At 39.5% G+C, this 22,177-nt stretch overlaps 1 protein-coding gene and 1 long non-coding RNA gene across 3 annotated transcripts in view; one reads left to right on the top strand and one right to left on the bottom strand.

Moving 5' to 3' along the window:
* The first annotated feature begins 468 nt into the window (after positions 1-468).
* The window catches only part of LOC130355506 (uncharacterized), a 289,775-nt gene continuing 268,066 nt past the window's right edge, over positions 469-22,177 (top strand). The window contains exon 1 of the long non-coding RNA XR_008888557.1: positions 469-581. This is a non-coding gene — a long non-coding RNA (uncharacterized LOC130355506). The remainder of the gene's footprint in view (positions 582-22,177) is intronic.
* NEPRO (nucleolus and neural progenitor protein) overlaps positions 17,012-22,177 on the bottom strand; it is a 33,206-nt gene continuing 28,040 nt past the window's right edge. For both annotated transcript variants that reach the window (XM_056555700.1, XM_056555699.1), the window contains exons 8-9: positions 18,199-18,431; positions 17,012-17,491 (exon numbers count right to left, since the gene is read on the bottom strand). In XM_056555700.1, the coding sequence (XP_056411675.1) occupies positions 17,140-17,491; positions 18,199-18,431 (585 nt within the window). In that variant the 3' untranslated portion in view covers positions 17,012-17,139. The remainder of the gene's footprint in view (positions 17,492-18,198; positions 18,432-22,177) is intronic.

Below are 22,177 nucleotides of genomic sequence, written 5' to 3'. Positions count from 1 at the left end.
CCATAAACCTAGTGATAAAGTCTTTTTAAGACGGTCTCTTTACAATGGCACTCTGCATTTATTTCAAACAATTCCAATCAATAAATAACTGCAACACCCACACTGTATAGTAAGGAAAGAATTTACCTTGAGAGATCTTTAGAAACACATATGATTCATAATGTGGATTACAGATTTCAGCATCACTGGGGGTAGACATTGGTCCAATTATTTATCAGGTTTGGTAAACAAGTTCACAATCATTACAAATGTGTAAAGGATCACAATGAACATGTTATACACTCAGAATGAATTACAGGAAAGTTCAGGTACATAATACGCCTATATACAGTGGGGCAAAAAAGTATTGTCAGCCACCAATTTTGCATGTTCGCCACTTAAAAAGATGAGAGAAGCCTGTAATTTTCATCATAGGTACACCTCAACTATGAGAGACATAATAAGAAAAAAAATCCATAAAATCACATTGTCTGATTTTTTAAAGAATTTATTTGCAAATTATGGTGGAAAATAAGTATTTGGTCAATAACAAAAGTTCCTCTCAATAATTTGTTATATACCCTTTGTTGGCAATGACAGAGGTCAAACATTTTCTGTAAGTCTTCATAAGGTTTTCACACACTGTTGCTGGTATTTTGGCCCATCTCTTCATGGAGATCTTCTCTAGAGCAGTTATGTTTTGGGGCTGTCGCTGGGCAACACGGACTTTCAACTCCCTGCAAGGTTTTCTATTGGGTTGAGATCTGGAGACTGGCTAGGCCACTCCAGGACCTTGAAATGCTTCTTACGAAACAACTCCTTCATTGTCCGGGCAGTGTGTTTGGGATCATTGTCATACTGAAAGACCCAGCCACATTTCATCTTCAATGCCCTTGCTGATGGAAGGAGATTTTCACTCAAAATCTCATGATGCATGGCCCCATTCATTCTTTAATCTACACGGATCAGTCGTTCTGGTCCCTTTGCTGAAAAACAGCCCAAAGCATGATGGTCCCACCCCACAGTAGGTATGGTGTTCTTTGGCTGCAACTCAGCATTCTTTCTCCTCCAAACAAATCAAGTTGAATTTTTACCAAAAAGTTCTACTTTGGTTTCATCTGACCAAGACATTCTCCCAATTCTCTTTTGGATCATCCAAATGCTTTCTAGAAAACTTCAGACGGGCCCGGACATGTACTGGCATAAGCAGGGGGACACGTCTGGCACTGCATGATTTGAGTCCCTGGCGGCGTAGTGTGTTACTGATGATAGCCTTTGTTACTTTGCTCCCAGCTCTCTGCAGATCATTCACTGGGTGGTTCTGGGATTTTTGCTCACCGTTCTTGTGATCATTTTGACACCACAGGGTGAGATCTTGCGTGGAGCCCCAGATCGAGGGAGATTATCATTCGTCTTGTATGTCTTCCATTTTCTAAGAATTGCTCCCATCGTTGATTTCTTTGCACCAAGCTGCTTGCCTATTGCAGTTTCAGTCTTCCCAGCCTGGTGCAGGTCTTTGGTCTTGGCCATAGTGGAGTTTGGAGTGTGACTGTTTGAGATTGTGGACAGGTGTCTTTTATAATGATAAGTTCAAGCAGGTGCCATTAATACAGGTAACGAGTGGAGGACACAGGAGACTCTTAGGCTAGGTTCAGACTAAGGAATCTCCGGGCAGAAAATTTCCGCCCGGAGATTCCGAGTTCGGCCATCGCTGACTGAATCAATCGGCGCTAGGACCGCGCGGACACTGCAGTCTCCAATAGACCAATTTTTTTACCAATAAAGTTTTTTTCGTCTAATTGACAAACTGTCTGCGCATGCGCGAGTTCGCAAGTGCTACGCTAACAGCGTAGCTTCGCGCAAGTGCAGACAGTTTGTCAATTAGACAAAAAAACTACCTGCGCATGCGCCGGTGCAGATTCGTCGCTGAGCCACGGAAGAAACAGGAAGAAAAGATTTGCCTCGGACGTCAGAAGATAGGAATGACAGAAGCAAGAACACCCCCCCCCCCCCCCCGACATCCCACTTACCGAACACAACATGGCGGAGGCCGAGGTGCACAGCAAGCCACTGGAAGAAAAAGGGGCCAGCTTCCGGATCTTCACAAAAGGTAAGAAAATACATATATACATAATCACAACACACATAAAAAAACATACTTATACACATATCACACAAACATAATAACAAAAAACAGTATAAGCAAGGGAGAACCCCTTTAATGAAGAAGTTACAGGTCTGTGAGAGCCAGAAATCTTGCTTGTTTGTAGGTGACCAAATACTTATTTTCCACTATAATTTGCAAATACTGTACATTCTTTAAAAATCTCACAATGTTATTTTTTTTATTTTTTTTTCTCATTATGTCTCTCATAGTTGAAGTATACCTATGATGAAAATTACAGGCCTCTCTCATCTTTTTAAGGGGGAGAATTTGCATAATTGGTGGCTGACTAAATACTTTTTTGCCCCACTGTAGTTCCAAAATAGTTACAAAAGTGCAAGTACATAAAGAGTAATCTGATACCACAGCTTTATCACAGTGCTGGCACCCGGAGAAGCATTTGGACCCTCCATACTTTTTTAACAGATATAAATGTAAAATATCTGGAAGTATCCGGTGTCCATACATCACACCAGTTACAGCAAAATAATAATGTAAACCTGGCGACATCCAGTACACCCATGATGCCACAACTTACAAAAAGTATGCCAGAAATGGGCATACTAGACTGGCACCAAAAAACAAGTAAGGTGCACGTTATACGTAGAAAAGGAACTGGAATTTTCTTATGAATGATAAGGTACACTTTGTCCGGAAGAAATCAATCAACTTAAATCTACCAATGAGGCCACAAATATATACAAAAATGTTTATTTTTATTAAAGATCGCAATAAAAAGACATTGCTTCACAATAAAGTGCTCAGAAAAATTGCATCATATATATATTACAGAATGAAAGACAAAGAAACCAGGGTGGGGTATAGGATACAGGTGAATAACCTGATCTAACCGACCCTGCCTAGTCTAACCCCTTGCCCTGACTGGAATAAGTGTGGACAGGGACAAGGGATATAAATGATGTACAGAACCAAGAATACCAAACATAGAAAAGTAGACAATAAAAAATGACACAATATGTCTAAACTCTTACTCCTTATAACCTACGCGTTTCACCCTAACTTGTAATTTGGGGTTCATCAGGGCTCGGAGGAGCAGTCAACATACCTTTGTATATACTGATCAATAAACAAAACACCACATATATAATTATAAAACTACCAAAAATAGTGAGGCACATATAATACATAAATAACACGTAATAGCTGCACGATGATGCTGAGTCAAAAATAGACACTGCAGATAAATTAGATGAATTCATCCACATGGGCCACAGATATAGGAATGAGAATCCTTGATTTTGCTTTCAATAGATGTGGCAATACATTCCTTGCCCAAATAGAAACTGTAAAAACGGAACAATAACAGAGGCCCATCAGTATCTTATAGTAATCATGATGGAAAAAACATGGCTAAAGTATACAAAGCAACATATATATATATATATATGTGCAAATAGTACCTTCACATAGAGTTGTATATACTCAAGATGACTGAGTGATGTACTATTAGGATACACAATCCTGAATTACCGGTACTACTGGAGCCTAAAGAATAAACAAATAGGCAAACCCAAGTAAAAATACCATACATCTTTTTATTATAGTGTCCATTAAAATGAAAAAAATTATGAAAAAAATATATAGAGCAACCTTACCCTGGTTCAAATAGTCCACGGGTACCAAATAGGGTTAATAGCTGATATAGCACAGAGGTCAGACGTATCACAACACACTATAGACTCTGTAACAACAATAAATATAGATATCTACTTGTGTCTATAGCATAAGATAAAGTTCATATAGTCAACAATGTGCCAGCTAGATATATTATCTGAACGGCAAAATATTACCCCCAACAATATAAGATACCAGAAACCAAACAATATCCAAATAAAGGATTAATGGTGTATAAAACCCCAGAAGTCGCTAAATAAAGATTTACATAAAATGCCATGTAGGAAAACTGTGTGGGCATCCATTCGTAGTATAACATGCTTACCCTATTGAGAATCACACAACAGGTAACAGATATAAAGACCAATGGAATAAATGGCAGTTCCGCTTCCCTAATATGGAAACTCCCGGGAGATGATACACTCTGTGGAATAATATCCGGGAGGAGGAGTAATCAATATGTGCATAACTAGTATAACGTATGAAAGATATAAAAGTAAAGCTTCACTCACCCCGATCTCTGGTGTCCATTGTGTGGACTCAGCGTGCGGCGTACTAACCAAATGCCGCCCATCAGTTTAAATAGCACTCGGGCCGGAAGCGGAAAATGCACTGCATAAATTACCGCGCATGTTCCATAGTGTTGGAACGCAAAATGCACCTCACCAAGTATATAACAAGAACGAAAGCGAGGCTTGGATCCAATGCGTGTCAATCCGCGCATGCGCCATTAGATACACCCGAATCAAGCCACAACAAAGAACTTATTCAAAAACTACTGTAATGCACTGAATCAATTATTGCACATATTCCATAATATTGGAACGTGATATGCCTCACCAAGTATATAACCTGGATAATAACGAGGCTTGAATTTCATGCGTGTCATCCGTGCATGCGCCATAAAATAGATGCAAATCCAAATCCAAAGGGAAAAAGGAACGTATTCAAAACTAATATATACATAACTATTGACTATATTGATCCCAGACCTAAAATCGGGCCCATGTGGAAATATTGATAGATACTAATAAGATAGAATACAAATAACACACAAATTAAGTTAATGGCAACATGATGGCAGAGGGTGCTATAACAGGTAAGTAAAGCACATGAATCCCAGAGGAGGGCAAAGAAGTTTTCTTTATTATCCTAGCTAGTCCCAAGTGGAACATAAAAGACTAAATGTCCTAACTAATCCTAGTCAGGAGATCAAAACTGAGTTAAATTAAACTAGATGAAAGGACAAAATGACAGTAATTCATTGAGACCATGCGGGGTGACAGTTTTTAAACGATATATCCAACGTGTCTCAGCTTGTAATAGTCTCTTATCTAAGTCACCACCCCTGATGTCAGGTTTGAGGACTTCAATGATCTGAAAGACAATATTAAAGGGAGCATCCGCGTGATATCTATGCATATGGAGTGATACTGGTTTATCCCTCTTATGTCTAATATCACTAACATGTTCAAGAATCCTACGTCTTACCTCCCTTATAGTCTTCCCCACGTAGCCTAGGGGACAAGGACAAGTGGCCAAATAAATGACCTTGCTTGTTTTGCAGTTGGCATAGTCGAAGCACCTAAAGTTCTTGTTGGTGCTATAACATCGGAAATCCTTAGAGACCCGCATGTATTTACATGCCTTGCAGGTACCACATTTGTAAGAACCGGTTACTTTACGATCTAGCCAGGTTCCAGGACTCCTTGGGGGAGTGTACAAACTTTGCACTAAGAGATCTCTCAAATTTTTGCCCCTTCTATATGTAATCCTCGGTATGTCCTCCACCAGAGTACCCATTGCCGGATCTGTCTTGAGAATGGGCCAATAGTTTATCAGGATATCACGTATTTCCTTGGCTGCTGCATCGAATGTACCCACAATTCGTGTTGGAGGATCTTTATCCACTTCCTTGGGCTTAGGGTACATAAGTGTGGCTCTATCCAGATGTTTAGTTTCTGAATATGCTTTTTTAAGGACCTTGTTCGGGTATCCTCTATGTCGAAACCTGTTATATAGTGTCTTGGCTTCATGATGGAAGACTTGTTCCGAGGAACAATTCCTTTTTAGCCTAAGGTACTGGCCCTTAGGGATCCCATTTCTAAGGGAATATGGATGGTGGCTGGACCACATAAGTAGACTATTCCCAGCCGTGGGTTTTCTGTAGATCTTAGTACTGATGTTACCGCTGCTATTACGTTCCAGCAGTCCGGAAGAAGTGTCAGAACATAACGCAAAACTAGTTGCCTCCTGTGGTGTGCCCCACATCTGAGAGCGGCTACTCTCGTTTCCCGAGTTTGTCTGACTGTCTGGAAACTGCACGTTATGAAATAAAGTGAAATATGGGATTATGAAGATACTCAGGTGAGTGCGACTCATTTACCTTTTCATTATGAATATGACCAGAATTCTGGAGGTGATGCTGTAATCTGTAGCCCACATTATGATCTATTTATAATTGTCTTGGTTTTAATATTATACATTCTTCTAATGTATAAATGTAAATGAATTATTTTATTGCTATACTTTCTGGGTACTGCAAATGCTCTGCTGCTAATAGGTAATTTTTTCCATGCTAGTGGATGTGTAGCTTAAAGGGGTACTCCACTGGAAATCATTTATTTTTTAAATCAACTGATGACAGAAAGTTAAACAGATTTGTTAATTACTTCTATTAAAAAATCATAATCCTTCCATTACTTATCAGCTTCTTTATGCTCCGCAGGAAGTTCTTTTCTTTTTGAATTTCCTTTCTGTCTGACCACAGTAATCTCTGCTGACACCTCTGTCCATGTCAGGAACTGTCCAGAGCAGGATAGGTTTGCTGTGAGGATTTGATTCTACTCTGGACAGTTCCTAAAATGGACAGAGGTGTCAGCAGAGAGCACTGTGGTCAGACAGAAAGGAAATTCAAAAATAAAAGAACTTCCTCTGGACCATACAAAAACTTATAAGTACTAGAAGGATTAAGATTTTTTAATAGAAGACATTTACAAATCTGTTTAACTTTCTGGCACCAGTTGATTTATGATTTAAATTTTTTTTTTTTTTACCCAGTGGAGTACCCCTTTAAGTGAGGATCCACTGAGCACAGGTCAATTACATTGAAATGGAGACGGTCTGTGTTTTTCTGGTAAAAAGGTTGCCGCGCATGTATGTTTGTCTGGGGTAATAGGCGTGGCGCATTAATGCAGTCATGCCTTAACTCAACATGCCATTAGGCATATATTCTAGATGTGTTTTCATTTCCCAGTGTTGTGAATTCCCTCAAAAATAAATAAATAAATATATATATATATATATATTTAGATGCAAAATCAGAAAGTGTTGCAGTATCTTGTAATACCTTTGTAATACCTTTCGGGATTCCTCCCTTTATCAAGTCCAAAGCAAATCTAAGCTCACAAGCAGAAGAGACAGGTTACATCTCACAAATATGCAGGGGTTAAGACAATAGATGGGGAGAATTCCCACTAAGATAGGCCATGAATTGTCCAGCTATAGGAACATATACCAAATAGATAAGGATGAGAAAAGGGGGAGGGAGGGGGGGGAGATTGGTGATTAACTCCTTAAGGACGCAGGGTTTTTCAGTTTTTGTACTTTCGTTTTTTCCTCCTCACCTTTTAAAAATCATATCCCTTTCAATTTTCCACCTAAAAATCCATATTATGGCTTATTGTTTGCGTCACCAATTCTACTTTGCAGTGACATTAGTCATTTTACCCCAAAATTCACAGCGAAACGGGAAAAAAATAATTGTGCGACAAAATCAAAGAAAAAACACCATTTTGTAACTTTTGGGGGCTTCCGTTTCTACGCAGTGCATATTTCTATAAAAATTACACCTTATTATTCTGTAGGTCCATACGGTTAAAATGATACCCTACTTATATAGGTTTGATTTTGTCGTACTTCGGAAAAAAATCATAACTCCATGCAGGAAAATTTATACGTTTAAAAATGTCCTCTTCTGACCCCTATAACTTTTTTATTTTTCCACGTACAGGGCGGTATGAGGACTAATTTTTTGCGCCGTGATCGGAAGTTTTTATTTGTAGCATTTTTGTTTTGATCAGACTTTTTGATCACTTTTTAATGGTATAAAAAGTGACCAAAAAGAAACTTTTTTGGACTTTGGATTTTTTTTTTACGTGTACGCCATAGACCGTGCGGGTTAATTAATGATATATTTTTATAGTTCGGACATTTACGCACGCGGCGATACATGTTTATTTTTATTTACACTGTTTTATTTTTTTTATGGGAAAAGGGGGGTGATTCAAACTTTTATTAGGGAAGGGGTTAAATGACCTTTATTAACACTTTTTTTTTGCAGTGTTATAGCTCCCATAGGGACCTATAATACTGCACACACTGATCTCTCACGCTGATCACTGGCGTGTTTTAACACGCCTGTGATCAGGGTTATCGGTGCTTGACTGGTCCTGCCTGGATCTCAGGCACGGAGCAGTCATTCGTCGATCGGACACAGAGGAGGCAGGTAAGGGCCCTCCCGGTGTCCTGTAAGCTGTGCCGAACAGCCCGACTGAGCAGCCGAGTTACTTTCACTTTCATTTCAGACGCGGCGGTAAGCTTTGATCACCGCATCTGAAGGGTTAATACAGGGCATCACCGCGATCGGTGATGTCCTGTATTAGCCGCAGGTCCCGGCCGTTGATAGCCGCCGGGACTGACCCGATATGAAGCGGGGACACCGCGGCATATCGCGGGAGCCGGCGGAGGACATACATATACGTCCTTTGTCGTTAAGGGGTTAAGCAGGGTATAGTGAGATGCAAAATAGCAGACAATCCCGCATCGGTTATAAGAAGTTTTGATAATTCAAATACACATGGGGGGAGATTTATGAAAGGATTTAGACTGGTTTTTCCTGTCTAAATTTGTCGCACAGAAAGTCACAGTCTAAATATGTGCGACTTTTCTGTGACTTTTGCTGTAGAGGATTTTTAGAACATGATGCATGCAAGTCTATTTTAGACGGAAATGCATTGGAAAATGCATTGGTGCTGAATTTATCAAGTGCGACTTTTGTGCGACAAGTCGCATCTGCCCAAAATACGCTGAAATGTCAGACCATGTTGGAGCAGGTCTAAATGCAGTTTAAGCTGTAGACCCTGAAGTCTGAGCACAGAATTTATCAAGGGCTGTGAGACCTTTGATAAATTAGGAGCACAATAGACCGGAGACTACCACATACGCTGGTCTATAAGCATACCCAGAATAGACTAGATTAGTAAATGTCCCCCATTGAGTCCTCTGTTTTTGGAATAAAAAAAAGTATCATTTTTAGCTTCAATTGTCTTTCGTTCTTGTGTGTTTTTGAAATTCCCTTTCAGTATCTTGATGGTAAGGTCATGTATGGAGTGGCCTGTTTGGGTAAAATGGTGTCCAACTGGGATGTAATAGTCATTTTCTTTATGGCGGTTGATGGGATGTCTGTGTAGATTCATCCTTTCGTTGAGTTTCTGGCTGGTTTCACCAAAGAAAGGATGAATCTACACAGACATTAAATCAACCACCATAAATTCCTATAGCTGGACAATTTATGGCCTATTTTAGTGTGTATTATCCACATCTATTGTCTTAACCCGTGCATATTTGTGAGATATAACCTGTATGTCTTGTTTGTAAGCTTGGATTTGCTTTTGACTTGATAAAGGGAAGAATCCCGAAAGCTTGTCTCTACAAAATGCTGTTAGTCCAATAAAAAAAGGTATTACAAGATACTGCAACATTTTTTGATTTTGCATCTGCATCACTGGTATAATACGGCTACTCATAACACTAATATATATATATATATATATATATATATACACACACACACATACACATACACAAGCAGGAGAATACAGCAGCACATGGCTAGCACAAAAGATATAGCTAAAATATGAAATTCTATATTGTAATAATGAAGAATTGAAGCGCTTCGCTTACCATTTGGCCAAATAGTGTGTACCATCCCACCACGAATAGGTGACCTCACTGGGACGGACCCTACACTATGAATGTGATGTGCCTCTGAGCAGTCAGTTTCCAGGCTTGTAAGGTCTGAGACATCCAGCACCTTACAAAATGGATGGGGTGCAGGAACCAACATGGAGATTCCCCTCATATGTGCAATACATAAAAGCATAAGTTGGCCAGCACATACTGATACACAGCTATTGCATAGACACGGCATACAGGTGCACGCTGCTAGGCTAAATATAGACAAGCAGGAGAATACAGCAGTACACTGCTAGCACAAAGATACACAGTAGATGAAATATGAAATGCTATATTGCTATAATGAAAAATTGAGGCGCTTTGCTTACCATTTTGCCAAATAGTGTGTTTCATTATAGCAATATAGCATTACCTATTTCATGTATATCTTTGTGCTAGCAGTGTGCTGCTGTATTCTCCTGACTGTCTATACCTAGCAGCGTGCACCTGTATGCCGGGTCCATGCAATAGTTGTGTATCAGTATGGCCAACTTATCTATATATATATATATATATATATATATATTATATATACACACACACAATAGAAACAGCACATCCAAAGATAAGAAATCGGGGTGCATGCATGTTCTGAACCTTGGCCCTCTGGTTCCTCAATTCATAGAAAAAATGCAGGCAGCACACCACAGGTAAGCTTCAAACAAAAGTGGGTTTATACCATGATGTGAGAGAGACTACGTTTCTCCAGCCTCACGCTGGCTTTTTCAAGTGAGGCTGGAGAAACGTAGTCTCTCACATCATGGAATAAACCCACCTTTGTTTAAAGCCTACCTGTGGTGTGCTGCCTGCATTTTTATATATATATTATACATATATATATATATATACACACACACACGCACACCTTTTCATACAGTAAAACTTCAAACAAAGTTTGTAGTTTGTGTTGAAGTTAAAGGGTAACTGTCATTGTAAAATAATTCACACATCCTATTGACACACGAGAAGTTTTGATAAGTGGGCGCTAAGACCCTGACAAACTTATAAAATGAATGAGCAGAAGACCACACCTGAGCACTGTACCTATTCAATTCCTTGGAGAGCACAGCAAGCAGTTCATGGATTTATAAGGACTTTCCATACATTTGTACATGGCACTTTCAAGAAGGGCTGGGAGAAAATGAACAGAAACAGTACTCTGTTCTCTGCACACTGTTACACCTTTGTTTTAGTGATTGCTGAGGTTACTCTGACGTATCAGAACTGTATTAAAACAATAGGTTCACTTAAAACAACTACCTCATCTTTTTGTATCTTGGGAAGATATGACATTTTGAAGATATGAAAATTGAAGCCTGCTTGGCCAGGCATGCATGTGTATGTAGGGATGTATAACGATAACCATCAGTCCAATGCTAAGGGCTCGTTCAGTTCTGCTGGCTCAATGTCTGCTTACAGCAGACGCCGACTAAGTCATCGGCGCTAGGACCACATGGACGTGTGAAATCTCATGGACGGCAATGCAGTCCATCAGAATTCTGCCCAAAAAATAAACATGTTTATTCTTTGGGCAGATATTCCATTCTGCCAGCGGAACTTGGCTGCGGTGATTCTGCAACGTGCACAGTGGAGCAGAATCCCATTAAAACAATGCAAGAGGAACGTCCGCAGTGTAAACGAGCCCATAGTTATCTACGGCGTACATATATTTGGCATGAGGCTATGTTGCAGGGTAGGTTCAGCGTAAATTTTGGTTATCCCTCCAACTATGCTGCAGAAAAAAACTTGACTATTAAAATGTCATAGTCATTTTAAAAAACATTTGACTTGGCATAGAGATGTCTTGATTGGTAAGGGTCTGGGTGCTGAGACCCCCAGCCATTAATACAACCAGCTAACTTAGCTAAGAAGCAGAAATATGCTCCATAGATTTTATGTAGAATTCACCTCCTGCAGCGAGGAGAAAAGCTCTTATCTCTTTGCTTCTCCCTGCCTGTTCTAACCATTGGTGGGGAGGGAGGGGTCTTAGCACCCGGACACAAGCTAATCAAAACTTTTGACTTGACTTTTTTTTGGGGTAAATGAAAGTTACATGGTACTGATACACACTAAAGTTTATAAAAACATCTCATTTCAACCAAAATGATTATTTTCTAGGTAAAATGTAAAAATCATTTTAGCCAAGTGATGACAGACGATCATTGGGTACTCCCATGGAAAACTTTTTTTTTTAAATCAACTGGTGCCAGAAAGTTACACAGATTTGTAAATGACTTCTATTAAAAAATCTTAATCCTTCCAGTACTTTTTAGGGGCTGTATACTACAGAGGAAATGCTTTACTTTAGATTTCTCTGATGTCATGACCACAGTGCTCTCTGCTGACCAATTTAGGAACTGCCCAGAGAAGGAGAAAATCCCCATAGCAAACATATGCTGCTCTGGACAGTTCCTAAAATGGACAGCAGAGGTCAGCAGAGAGCACTGTGGTCATGACATCAGAGAAATCTAAAAAGTAAAGCATTTCCTCTGTAGTATTTAGCTCCTAAAAGTACTGGAAGGATTAAGATTTTTTAATAGAAGTAATTTACAAATCTGTTTAACTTTCTGGCACCAGTTGATTTAAAAAAAAAAAAAAAAAAAAAAAAAAAAAAGTTTTCCACGGGAGTACCCCTTTAAAGAGAGTCCGATGTGTATTTAATCTTATGATTTGTTATAATGTAATGTTATGAGTCATTAGGCCACAAACTATTTGTAAAAGAATATTTTCAGTAAGTTTGTTCATCCAATGTGAAAAACGGGCAAAATAGTTGTACTTGCATAATGATTAGTAACCAAAGTATTAGTTATGTAACTTTTAGTTAACCATCAACCTACCTTTATATGATTTACAAACCCTGATATCTCCTGCTTAGTTTAGGTTTACTAGTGTAAAACTGCTGATAAAAGCCTTACAAGCAGACTTCTCACATGTAATTGAGGCTGTTTATGCAGCTCTGGCTCTGTGACATACACTTAGCATTACAGAAACATTACACATAGGGCTCCATTCAGTAAGCACTGAGATCTTAATAAGATGTATAGTGTTGTACAGGTTTGTGTCAAAAGAGGGATTATTTTTGCAATACTTTAATACAAAATAATCCAGTATCATGCAGCACTTAGTAAGCACTAAGAAGAGATTAACTCTTACTGCACTGATCTAGGCCAAAATATTTTTACCCCTGCTGCAAAATGTTAGACGACTACTGCTTTGGAAATTTTACTATTGGAGTTATTGGAAGAAAAAAAATCCCTACGTTTTTGGTGCATTTTAAAACATTAACCCTCCTCCGAATCACATTTCTGAATAAAGTTGGTCCAGCTCAATCTTTCTAATGACTTTAAGGGATATTCTGGAAGCACAGAACGTTTTATATTTGTCTCAGTGTGTTGTTAAAGTACAAAAGAATCCATACTGTCTGTCCTAATCTCCAGCGGCTGCTTTTCTGAACTCAACTGCTTCCAGTGACATCTTGTCCCTGCAGGAAAAGCCTTCGCAGCCTGTGGCTAAGCTTGGTCACCCCTGCAGACAGCGATTGGCTGAGCAAGCAGTTCCTGCAGAGACATGTCCCAGGAAGCACCAGGGCTTGGGAGCAATCAGAATGGTAGAGGCAGGGGATTGAGCCAGGCAAGTATTTAAAAAAATATATATTTTTATTTTTCATAACCAACAGTCAATTAGAAAAAAAAGGTTTGTGTCAGCTGAATACCCCTTTAAGTAATAATAAAGTTTGTTGTAAACATTTACTGTTTTAGTCTTATGTAAATAGATTGTAAATGGATTAATGTGTTATGTGTCAAATGTGAGAAGAAAAAAAAACCTTTGCTATTCCTAAAAATAAAAATACCTAAAAAGGTTAACTAAATGTGTCTGTCTCACTTCAAAAAAGCTTAGTAAAGGCAATGCAGTAACCAAAACCGAAGTTTAGAGTCTGTACAGACTAGCATTAAGATCTGTTCTCACTTGTTACAGCGCTACGATATATTTCTGTCCACACACATTATGCATGGAGAGTTTTCCTTATTCTCCAAGCTCAAATCCACTTCTACACTTAGGGAAAGCCATATTCTCTACTGTCTTTATGCACTACCGCTCTACAGAGCATACCAATGTGCTTTTACTCAGTACAGCCAAGACTTCAGCAAACTACAATGCAATGTACATGAAACTGGTTTTCCATACTTTATTCGCACATATTCTGCTGGGGACAGGTAGAATGGAAACTCAAAGTGAAAACCCAGAGTCTGGATCTGCTACCGATTTTTTTTTTATCACTGCATTAAATCTGCCTGTGTAAACATCATGTTTTATATGCAGATTTTACCTTTACATGCAAAAGGTAAAATATGCATGGAAGAATTATTTTGAATGAGTATTTTGAGACTGCTTCTTTTAGGCTCGGTTCCCACTAAGTTTTCTTTTCTGGCATAAATAAAAAAAAATAAAAGACAGTAAAAAAACGCCAGAAAAACTGCCACTGATTTTCCCTGCATTTTTGCCTTTGAGTGGAAATTGCATTTTTTGGCCCCTTTGGCATTTTTTATTTTTTTTTTCAAAAATTTGTTGGGTACCAAAAAGGAAAAAAAATGCAGTAGGGATTGAAAAAAAAAAAAAAAAAAAAAAAAAAAAAAGTTATTTAATGAAATATATATTTTTTATAACAACATTTTTATTAATTTTTAAACAGAGATCAAGTTTATGTGGGCGGGCAGGGAACTAAAAATGTAGCTGGCGATAATAAAAATGGAGAAAGGAGCCATTTAAAACGTAAAAATTATATATTTTTTAGAAATAATTTTGTTAAACTTATTAGTAATATATTTTAATAATGTGTTTGTGTGTTTAACTTTTTTACATTTTTTAAGTAGTAATACTACTCCCAGCATGGAATAGACTGTTCCATGATGGGAGTAGTACCTCCTGTAATAATAGACAGATCACCCCAGGTGTCATTTCTGACACCCATTGCGATCCTCTTATATAATGTTTAGAAGCGGGTGACACTGCCGCTCTTCTCTGGATCCCTGCACTGTATTCTGCAATGTGAAGTTCTTCACATCACAGATTCATATTTCCCGCAGAGAGCCGTGATTGGCCAGAAATATGAATAGGTATATATACACACACACACTATCTATATCTATCTATATAGCAGTGCAGGGGACCAGAGAACAGTGGCCTGCATCTATACATTATATAGGACGATCGCAGCGGTTGTCAGAAGTGACACCCGCTGTGATCTGTCCTTAAAGGAGTAGTCCAGTGGTGAAAAACTTATCCCCTATCCTAAGGATATAGGATAAGTTTCAGATCGCGGGGGGTGCAACCACTGGGGCACCTTGCGATCTCCTGTACGGGGACCCAACTCGCTGGCCAGATAGCGCGTGTTGACCACTGCACGAAGCGGCGTCCAATACACCCCCTCAATACAACTATGGCAGAGCTGGAGATTGCCGAAGGCAGCTCTCCGGTTCTACCATAGAGTTGTATTGAGGGGGCATGTCAGCTGCCGCTTCGTGTGGTGGTCAGCACGCCCCCTTCCCGCGGGCTGTTGGGGCCCCAGCAGTTGGACCCCACGTGATCTGAAACTTATCCCCTATGCTGGGAGCTGTAGTACTTGCATTAATAGACTGATTGCAGCAGGTGCCACTTCTGACAACTGCTGCGATAGTCCAATATAATGTATAGATGCGAGACGATCTTCTATGTATAATGTATAGATGCCGACTTTTATTTCTTGTTAGTTTTTTCACTCCCACAGAAAAAAATGCCAAAGTCCCAACAAGAGGCCATTTTGAAAAACTACAAAAGGAGCCAAAAATTGCTAAAAATGCCAAAAGGATAAAAATAAAACAAGCACCAAACTGAAAAACGCCAAGTGGATATGGCATTTTGCAGTTCCCTATTGACTTGCAACAAACATCTGGCCATGCAGCAAACGCCATGCGGCAGGATGGGCGTTTTTTTTATTGCCCCCCCCCCCCCCCCCCAAAAAAAAAAAAAAAAAAAAAGTTACCTAGCCTTAGGGTGGATAATTTTAGACCACGCACAAATCAGTCTCATGTCATACACTGCCAATTAAGAGGGAATATGCAAGGCAGCTCAATCACCCCACCTTTTCTTCACTCCAGCTATAGTTTTCAGATTTAAATGCCAAGGCAGAAATTTTCCCAGAAGGAAAGATTATCCATCTGCAGACAGCACTATTTCAGTGTTTGTTGCCCCTCAACAGTTCAGAGCAGGGTGTTCTGGCTTGGCTGGTGAGAGGACTGCTGACTAGGTAAAGAGTTCTCCTTGAAGATTTAAAAATTCAAATTCAGATGACAAGTGTTGCTTAGGGATTCAAGACCACCTGTCAAATCCCACAAAAAGTTACATTACTCCGTATCTAAATAATGAACAGATAATTTGTGTGTCTAGGACCTATAGTTCTCTCACAAATACCTTCTATCTGTTGCTCACTTGGTTCGTCATTCTGTGCTCTGGTGGGGGCATGTCCTCACTCACCATGCATTCACTTCCTCCCTGAGTCTACTGAGCTGTGCCTCTTGATCCAATCACTGCAGGCTGCTTTGTAAACCCCCCCCCCCCCCTTCACCTTTTCGCTCTGTTTTCATGCTGCATGATATGGCAGGAGAAAGCACAGTGGAATTCTGGTCCCACCCTCATTTACTGGACTTGCCGATGCTTCAGCAGAAAAGGATTATGTTCTGGATGGTATGGAGGTCTTTTTTTTTAGACTTCTATGAAAAAGGAAATGTTTTTGAATCTGACAGTGTCCATTTCAGGATGAAGTCTTCCGTAAGAAAATTGAGATGTCTTTGAAGGTTAAAGTAGGGTTGCAATACACATACAACTAATACATTCCTCTGGATTTCTTTTGAGACTTTCAAACAAAAGTATAATCTGCAGTTTACAGCAGCTGTAGTATGCCTATAGGAAGAAGCAGTACATAATGAAATGCTGTAATATTTTATACTAGATAACACCACTTGCAGGTAAACAGACTTTTCATATTGAGTCTGAGCAGGAATTAGCATTATTTGGTGCCATAAAGTACTGTACATATTGTTTTTTGACTAATTGCATAACTTTAGTAAGAAACAATATTTATTTCTGTTGAACTTAGAATTATAATTATTAAAAGTTCTAAAAAAATGACCATGAACTAGATCAATATAGCCAGAGGCCAATAAGCAGATTATAAAAAAGGAATTCGGAGACCTTAAGCATATTTTATTGGTCTGACTATACAACATTAAATATGTACTGCCAATAAACCTTAAGTACACATTCAATGCTTCCTATAACAATTTATTCTATCATCCGCAAAGAATAGTCCATTAAATTCCAATCGATGAGAATATATCATCAATGTCATCTGTGTCAGTAAGACATTGGTTTGCTCCTATACTGCTAGACTCCTGGAGCCTAGATATCACCGGCCTTGGAGCAAAGACAGAGGCAGCAGAAGATGGCACCTGTTCAGCAGAAAAAAGGTCTGAACACAATGGAGATCTTTGCAAATCCCTTGTTTTAACTCTTCTGTGTTTTTGTGAAAGAGTGACCATGTGTTTCCAAGTTCGTTGAAATCTTTGCAGCCTTAAAAACTGCATTGGATGATCTTTTCTTAGAGTCTGTTCACGCAAACTGTGACACATGGACTTCTTCCACCATTGCAACTTTTTCTTTAAGCTATAATAGAGAAAAAAAATTCAAGAAGGTAAATGGATACAAGTGAAGAAATGATGAAACTAAAAAGGACAAATGAACCAAAAGAAAATTGGGTGAAATGAGTGGATGCATTCTGAAAACAGGGTGTGCACTTGCAATTCACACAGTCGTTGTTCAAGAGGTATGCCAGCTGCTCAAACATATTACCGGTCTACAAAACACGGGAACAGATTTCGCTTACTTGACCATTTCCAAATGTCTTCGTTTTGTACAGACAAGCAGCCCACATTCTAAAGGAGTAGTATAAAAAGGCAGACCTGTCCACCTGTTCTAGCCATCATAGAGGTCCCAGTGGTCAGACCGGCAACTACTGACCAAACATTTATCTCCTTTGTTAACAGCTTAAATAATCTTAAGTTGCAAAGGACTTGGATGATCATTACAAAATGTCATAATGCTATAATGTAACAGGGCTTATATGAGGAACACCCTGGCTAGAATAATAGGCATTTAGTAATCTGCTTTTGTATAAATCGTGTAGAAGCAGGTGTATAAGATCATCCTGAGACAAGTTTCCTAAACAATTATAGAGCAATGCAAGTATGAAACTTTGTATAATAGGAATCCCTCTTCTGTAAATAGTTTTTTTTAGATCAGAATACAGCAAATAGTCTGGATGAGTTCTTATGATATAATGCATACATCTGCACAGGTCTAGCCAAAAATACCTGTATCCTAAAGCTTCAGCATGTTGCAGTCTGTTGCATCTCAGATATCGGTTCCTGAAGAATACAGCCTCTGTTTGCAGCTTTCTCTCTTTACACCATTTTACGGCATAAAGCAGTTGTTTGAAAAGAGCTTTAAAGTCTTCAGCTTCCTGAAGTTTAGGCACCAAATGTCTTACACACTTTTTTCTGCAATGTTTCTTGGACTGGTTTGAATTTTTTTCACTACCAAGGCCCTGTGCAGAAAAACATATACATTTCTATAGAGGACACAGAATTAGGGAACATAAAAGAAAACTGTGAATATTACAAAATGTTTAAGATATAGATGTCCCCCATAGCCCTTTAATGGTACATTTTAAACTAATGTTCTCAATGTCCTGGCAAATTTTGTGCCATTACATTTTTTTGTCTAATTCTTTTTGCGCAATTTCAAGAAGAACATCAAAGTTGTCTGCTATTTAATGCCCAACACACTACTTTTTGCAGTGGAGCTGTATTTATTTGCGCAAATAAAAAATGTTAGAAGTTTTTTTTTTTGCGCAAATGTGTCACATGCCAGAGCACAAAGTTTAAAGGGGTACTCCGCTGCTCAGCGTTTGGAACAAACTGTTGCAAATGCTGGAGCCAGTGTTGGGAGTTTGTGACATCATAGCCCCACCCCCTCATGATGACACGCGGTGTCCCCTCAATGTAAGTCTATGGGAAGGGGCGTGATATAATGAGGGGCGGGTGTGATGCCATGAGGGGGCGGGGCTATGACGTCACAAGCTCCCAACGCCGGCTCCAGCATTCGGAACAGTTTGTTCCAAACGCTGAGCAGCGGAGTACCCCTTTAAACCTAGCTCTGCACCTAACTGGTTTCTAGAATTGTGCAGAAGTTTGTGCAATATTTTTGTACCTTTTAAGAAACTGTAAAAAAAACACCAAGCAAACAGGGGTAAAATCTCTACCTCACTAACATTGATAAATGTTCCCCTGTGAGAATGGTGACAACTGTATTAGGTGAAAAATAAATGACAGCCCCCCATCATCTGTTACAATAATAGCCGATGTTCACCCTAGTCAACTATTCCACTGCTCGCAACAATCTGCTGCTTAAAATTGTAAGAGCTAGCAAGCTCATATACAGTAGCTATATACAAAAAGGAGCACTTTACACATTTATGGCATATTTAATTGATTCTATTTTCGTTGTGCTACGATGCTGCCTCAACTCTCATTTATGTCTATAGGAATAACAGAAAATGTGCAGAACAGCACACAAGGCTGTTTCTATTTAACCTGGCCAATTGTAGCTGCCGCATTCAAAAAAGGTATTCCCATTTAGCCATGAAAGTGAGATGGTATTCCCATATAGCCATGAAAGGGAGATGGTATTCCCATATAGCCATGAAAGGGAGATGGTATTCCCATATAGCCATGAAAGTGAGATGGTATTCCCATATAGCCATGAAAGTGAGATGGTATTCCCATATAGCCATGAAAGTGAGATGGTATTCCCATATAGCCATGAAAGTGAGATGGTATTCCCATATAGCCATGAAAGTGAGATGGTAATCCCATATAGCCATGAAAGTGAGATGGTATTCCCATATAGCCATGAAAGTGAGATGGTATTCCCATATAGCCATGAAAGTGAGATGGTATTCCCATATAGCCATGAAAGTGAGATGGTATTCCCATCTAGCCATGAAAGTGAGATGGTATTCCCATCTAGCCATGAAAGTGAGATGGTATTCCCATCTAGCCATGAAAGTGAGATGGTATTCCCATCTAGCCATGAAAGGGAGATGGTATTCCCATCTAGCCATGAAAGGGAGATGGTATTCCCATCTAGCCATGAAAGGGAGATGGTATTCCCATCTAGCCATGAAAGGGAGATGGTATTCCCATCTAGCCATGAAAGGGAGATGGTATTCCCATCTAGCCATGAAAGGGAGATGGTATTCCCATCTAGCCATGAAAGGGAGATGGTATTCCCATCTAGCCATGAAAGGGAGATGGTATTCCCATCTAGCCATGAAAGGGAGATGGTATTCCCATCTAGCCATGAAAGGGAGATGGTATTCCCATCTAGCCATGAAAGGGAGATGGTATTCCCATCTAGCCATGAAAGGGAGATGGTATTCCCATCTAGCCATGAAAGGGAGATGGTATTCCCATCTAGCCATGAAAGGGAGATGGTATTCCCATCTAGCCATGAAAGGGAGATGGTATTCCCATCTAGCCATGAAAGGGAGATGGTATTCCCATCTAGCCATGAAAGTGAGATGGTATTCCCATCTAGCCATGAAAGTGAGATGGTATTCCCATCTAGCCATGAAAGTGAGATGGTATTCCCATCTAGCCATGAAAGTGAGATGGTATTCCCATCTAGCCATGAAAGTGAGATGGTATTCCCATCTAGCCATGAAAGTGAGATGGTATTCCCATCTAGCCATGAAAGTGAGATGGTATTCCCATATAGCCATGAAAGTGAGATGGTATTCCCATATAGCCATGAAAGTGAGATGGTATTCCCATATAGCCATGAAAGTGAGATGGGTATTCCCATATAGCCATGAAAGTGAGATGGTATTCCCATATAGCCATGAAAGTGAGATGGTATTCCCATATAGCCATGAAAGTGAGATGGTATTCCCATCTAGCCATGAAAGTGAGATGGTATTCCCATCTAGCCATGAAAGTGAGATGGTATTCCCATCTAGCCATGAAAGTGAGATGGTATTCCCATCTAGCCATGAAAGTGAGATGGTATTCCCATCTAGCCATGAAAGTGAGATGGGTATTCCCATATAGCCATGAAAGTGAGATGGTATTCCCATATAGCCATGAAAGTGAGATGGTATTCCCATATAGCCATGAAAGTGAGATGGTATTCCCATATAGCCATGAAAGTGAGATGGTATTCCCATATAGCCATGAAAGGGAGATGGTATTCCCATATAGCCATGAAAGGGAGATGGTATTCCCATATAGCCATGAAAGGGAGATGGTATTCCCATATAGCCATGAAAGTGAGATGGTATTCCCATATAGCCATGAAAGTGAGATGGTATTCCCATATAGCCATGAAAGTGAGATGGTATTCCCATATAGCCATGAAAGTGAGATGGTATTCCCATATAGCCATGAAAGTGAGATGGTATTCCCATATAGCCATGAAAGTGAGATGGTATTCCCATATAGCCATGAAAGTGAGATGGTATTCCCATATAGCCATGAAAGTGAGATGGTATTCCCATATAGCCATGAAAGTGAGATGGTATTCCCATATAGCCATGAAAGTGAGATGGTATTCCCATATAGCCATGAAAGTGAGATGGTATTCCCATATAGCCATGAAAGTGAGATGGTATTCCCATATAGCCATGAAAGTGAGATGGTATTCCCATATAGCCATGAAAGTGAGATGGTATTCCCATATAGCCATGAAAGGGAGATGGTATTCCCATATAGCCATGAAAGTGAGATGGTATTCCCATATAGCCATGAAAGGGAGATGGTATTCCCATATAGCCATGAAAGTGAGATGGTATTCCCATATAGCCATGAAAGGGAGATGGTATTCCCATATAGCCATGAAAGGGAGATGGTATTCCCATATAGCCATGAAAGGGAGATGGTATTCCCATATAGCCATGAAAGTGAGATAGTATTCCCATATAGCCATGAAAGTGAGATGGTATTCCCATATAGCCATGAAAGTGAGATGGTATTCCCATATAGCCATGAAAGTGAGATGGTATTCCCATATAGCCATGAAAGTGAGATGGTATTCCCATATAGCCATGAAAGTGAGATGGTATTCCCATATAGCCATGAAAGTGAGATGGTATTCCCATATAGCCATGAAAGGGAGATGGTATTCCCATATAGCCATGAAAGGGAGATGGTATTCCCATATAGCCATGAAAGGGAGATGGTATTCCCATATAGCCATGAAAGTGAGATGGTATTCCCATATAGCCATGAAAGG

The sequence above is a fragment of the Hyla sarda genome, chromosome 2 (genome assembly GCF_029499605.1).
Source record: "Hyla sarda isolate aHylSar1 chromosome 2, aHylSar1.hap1, whole genome shotgun sequence".
Taxonomy (NCBI): Eukaryota; Metazoa; Chordata; class Amphibia; order Anura; family Hylidae; genus Hyla; species Hyla sarda.
The sequence above is the reverse complement of the archived record's forward strand: the minus strand, read 5'-3'. Positions and strand labels throughout refer to the sequence as shown.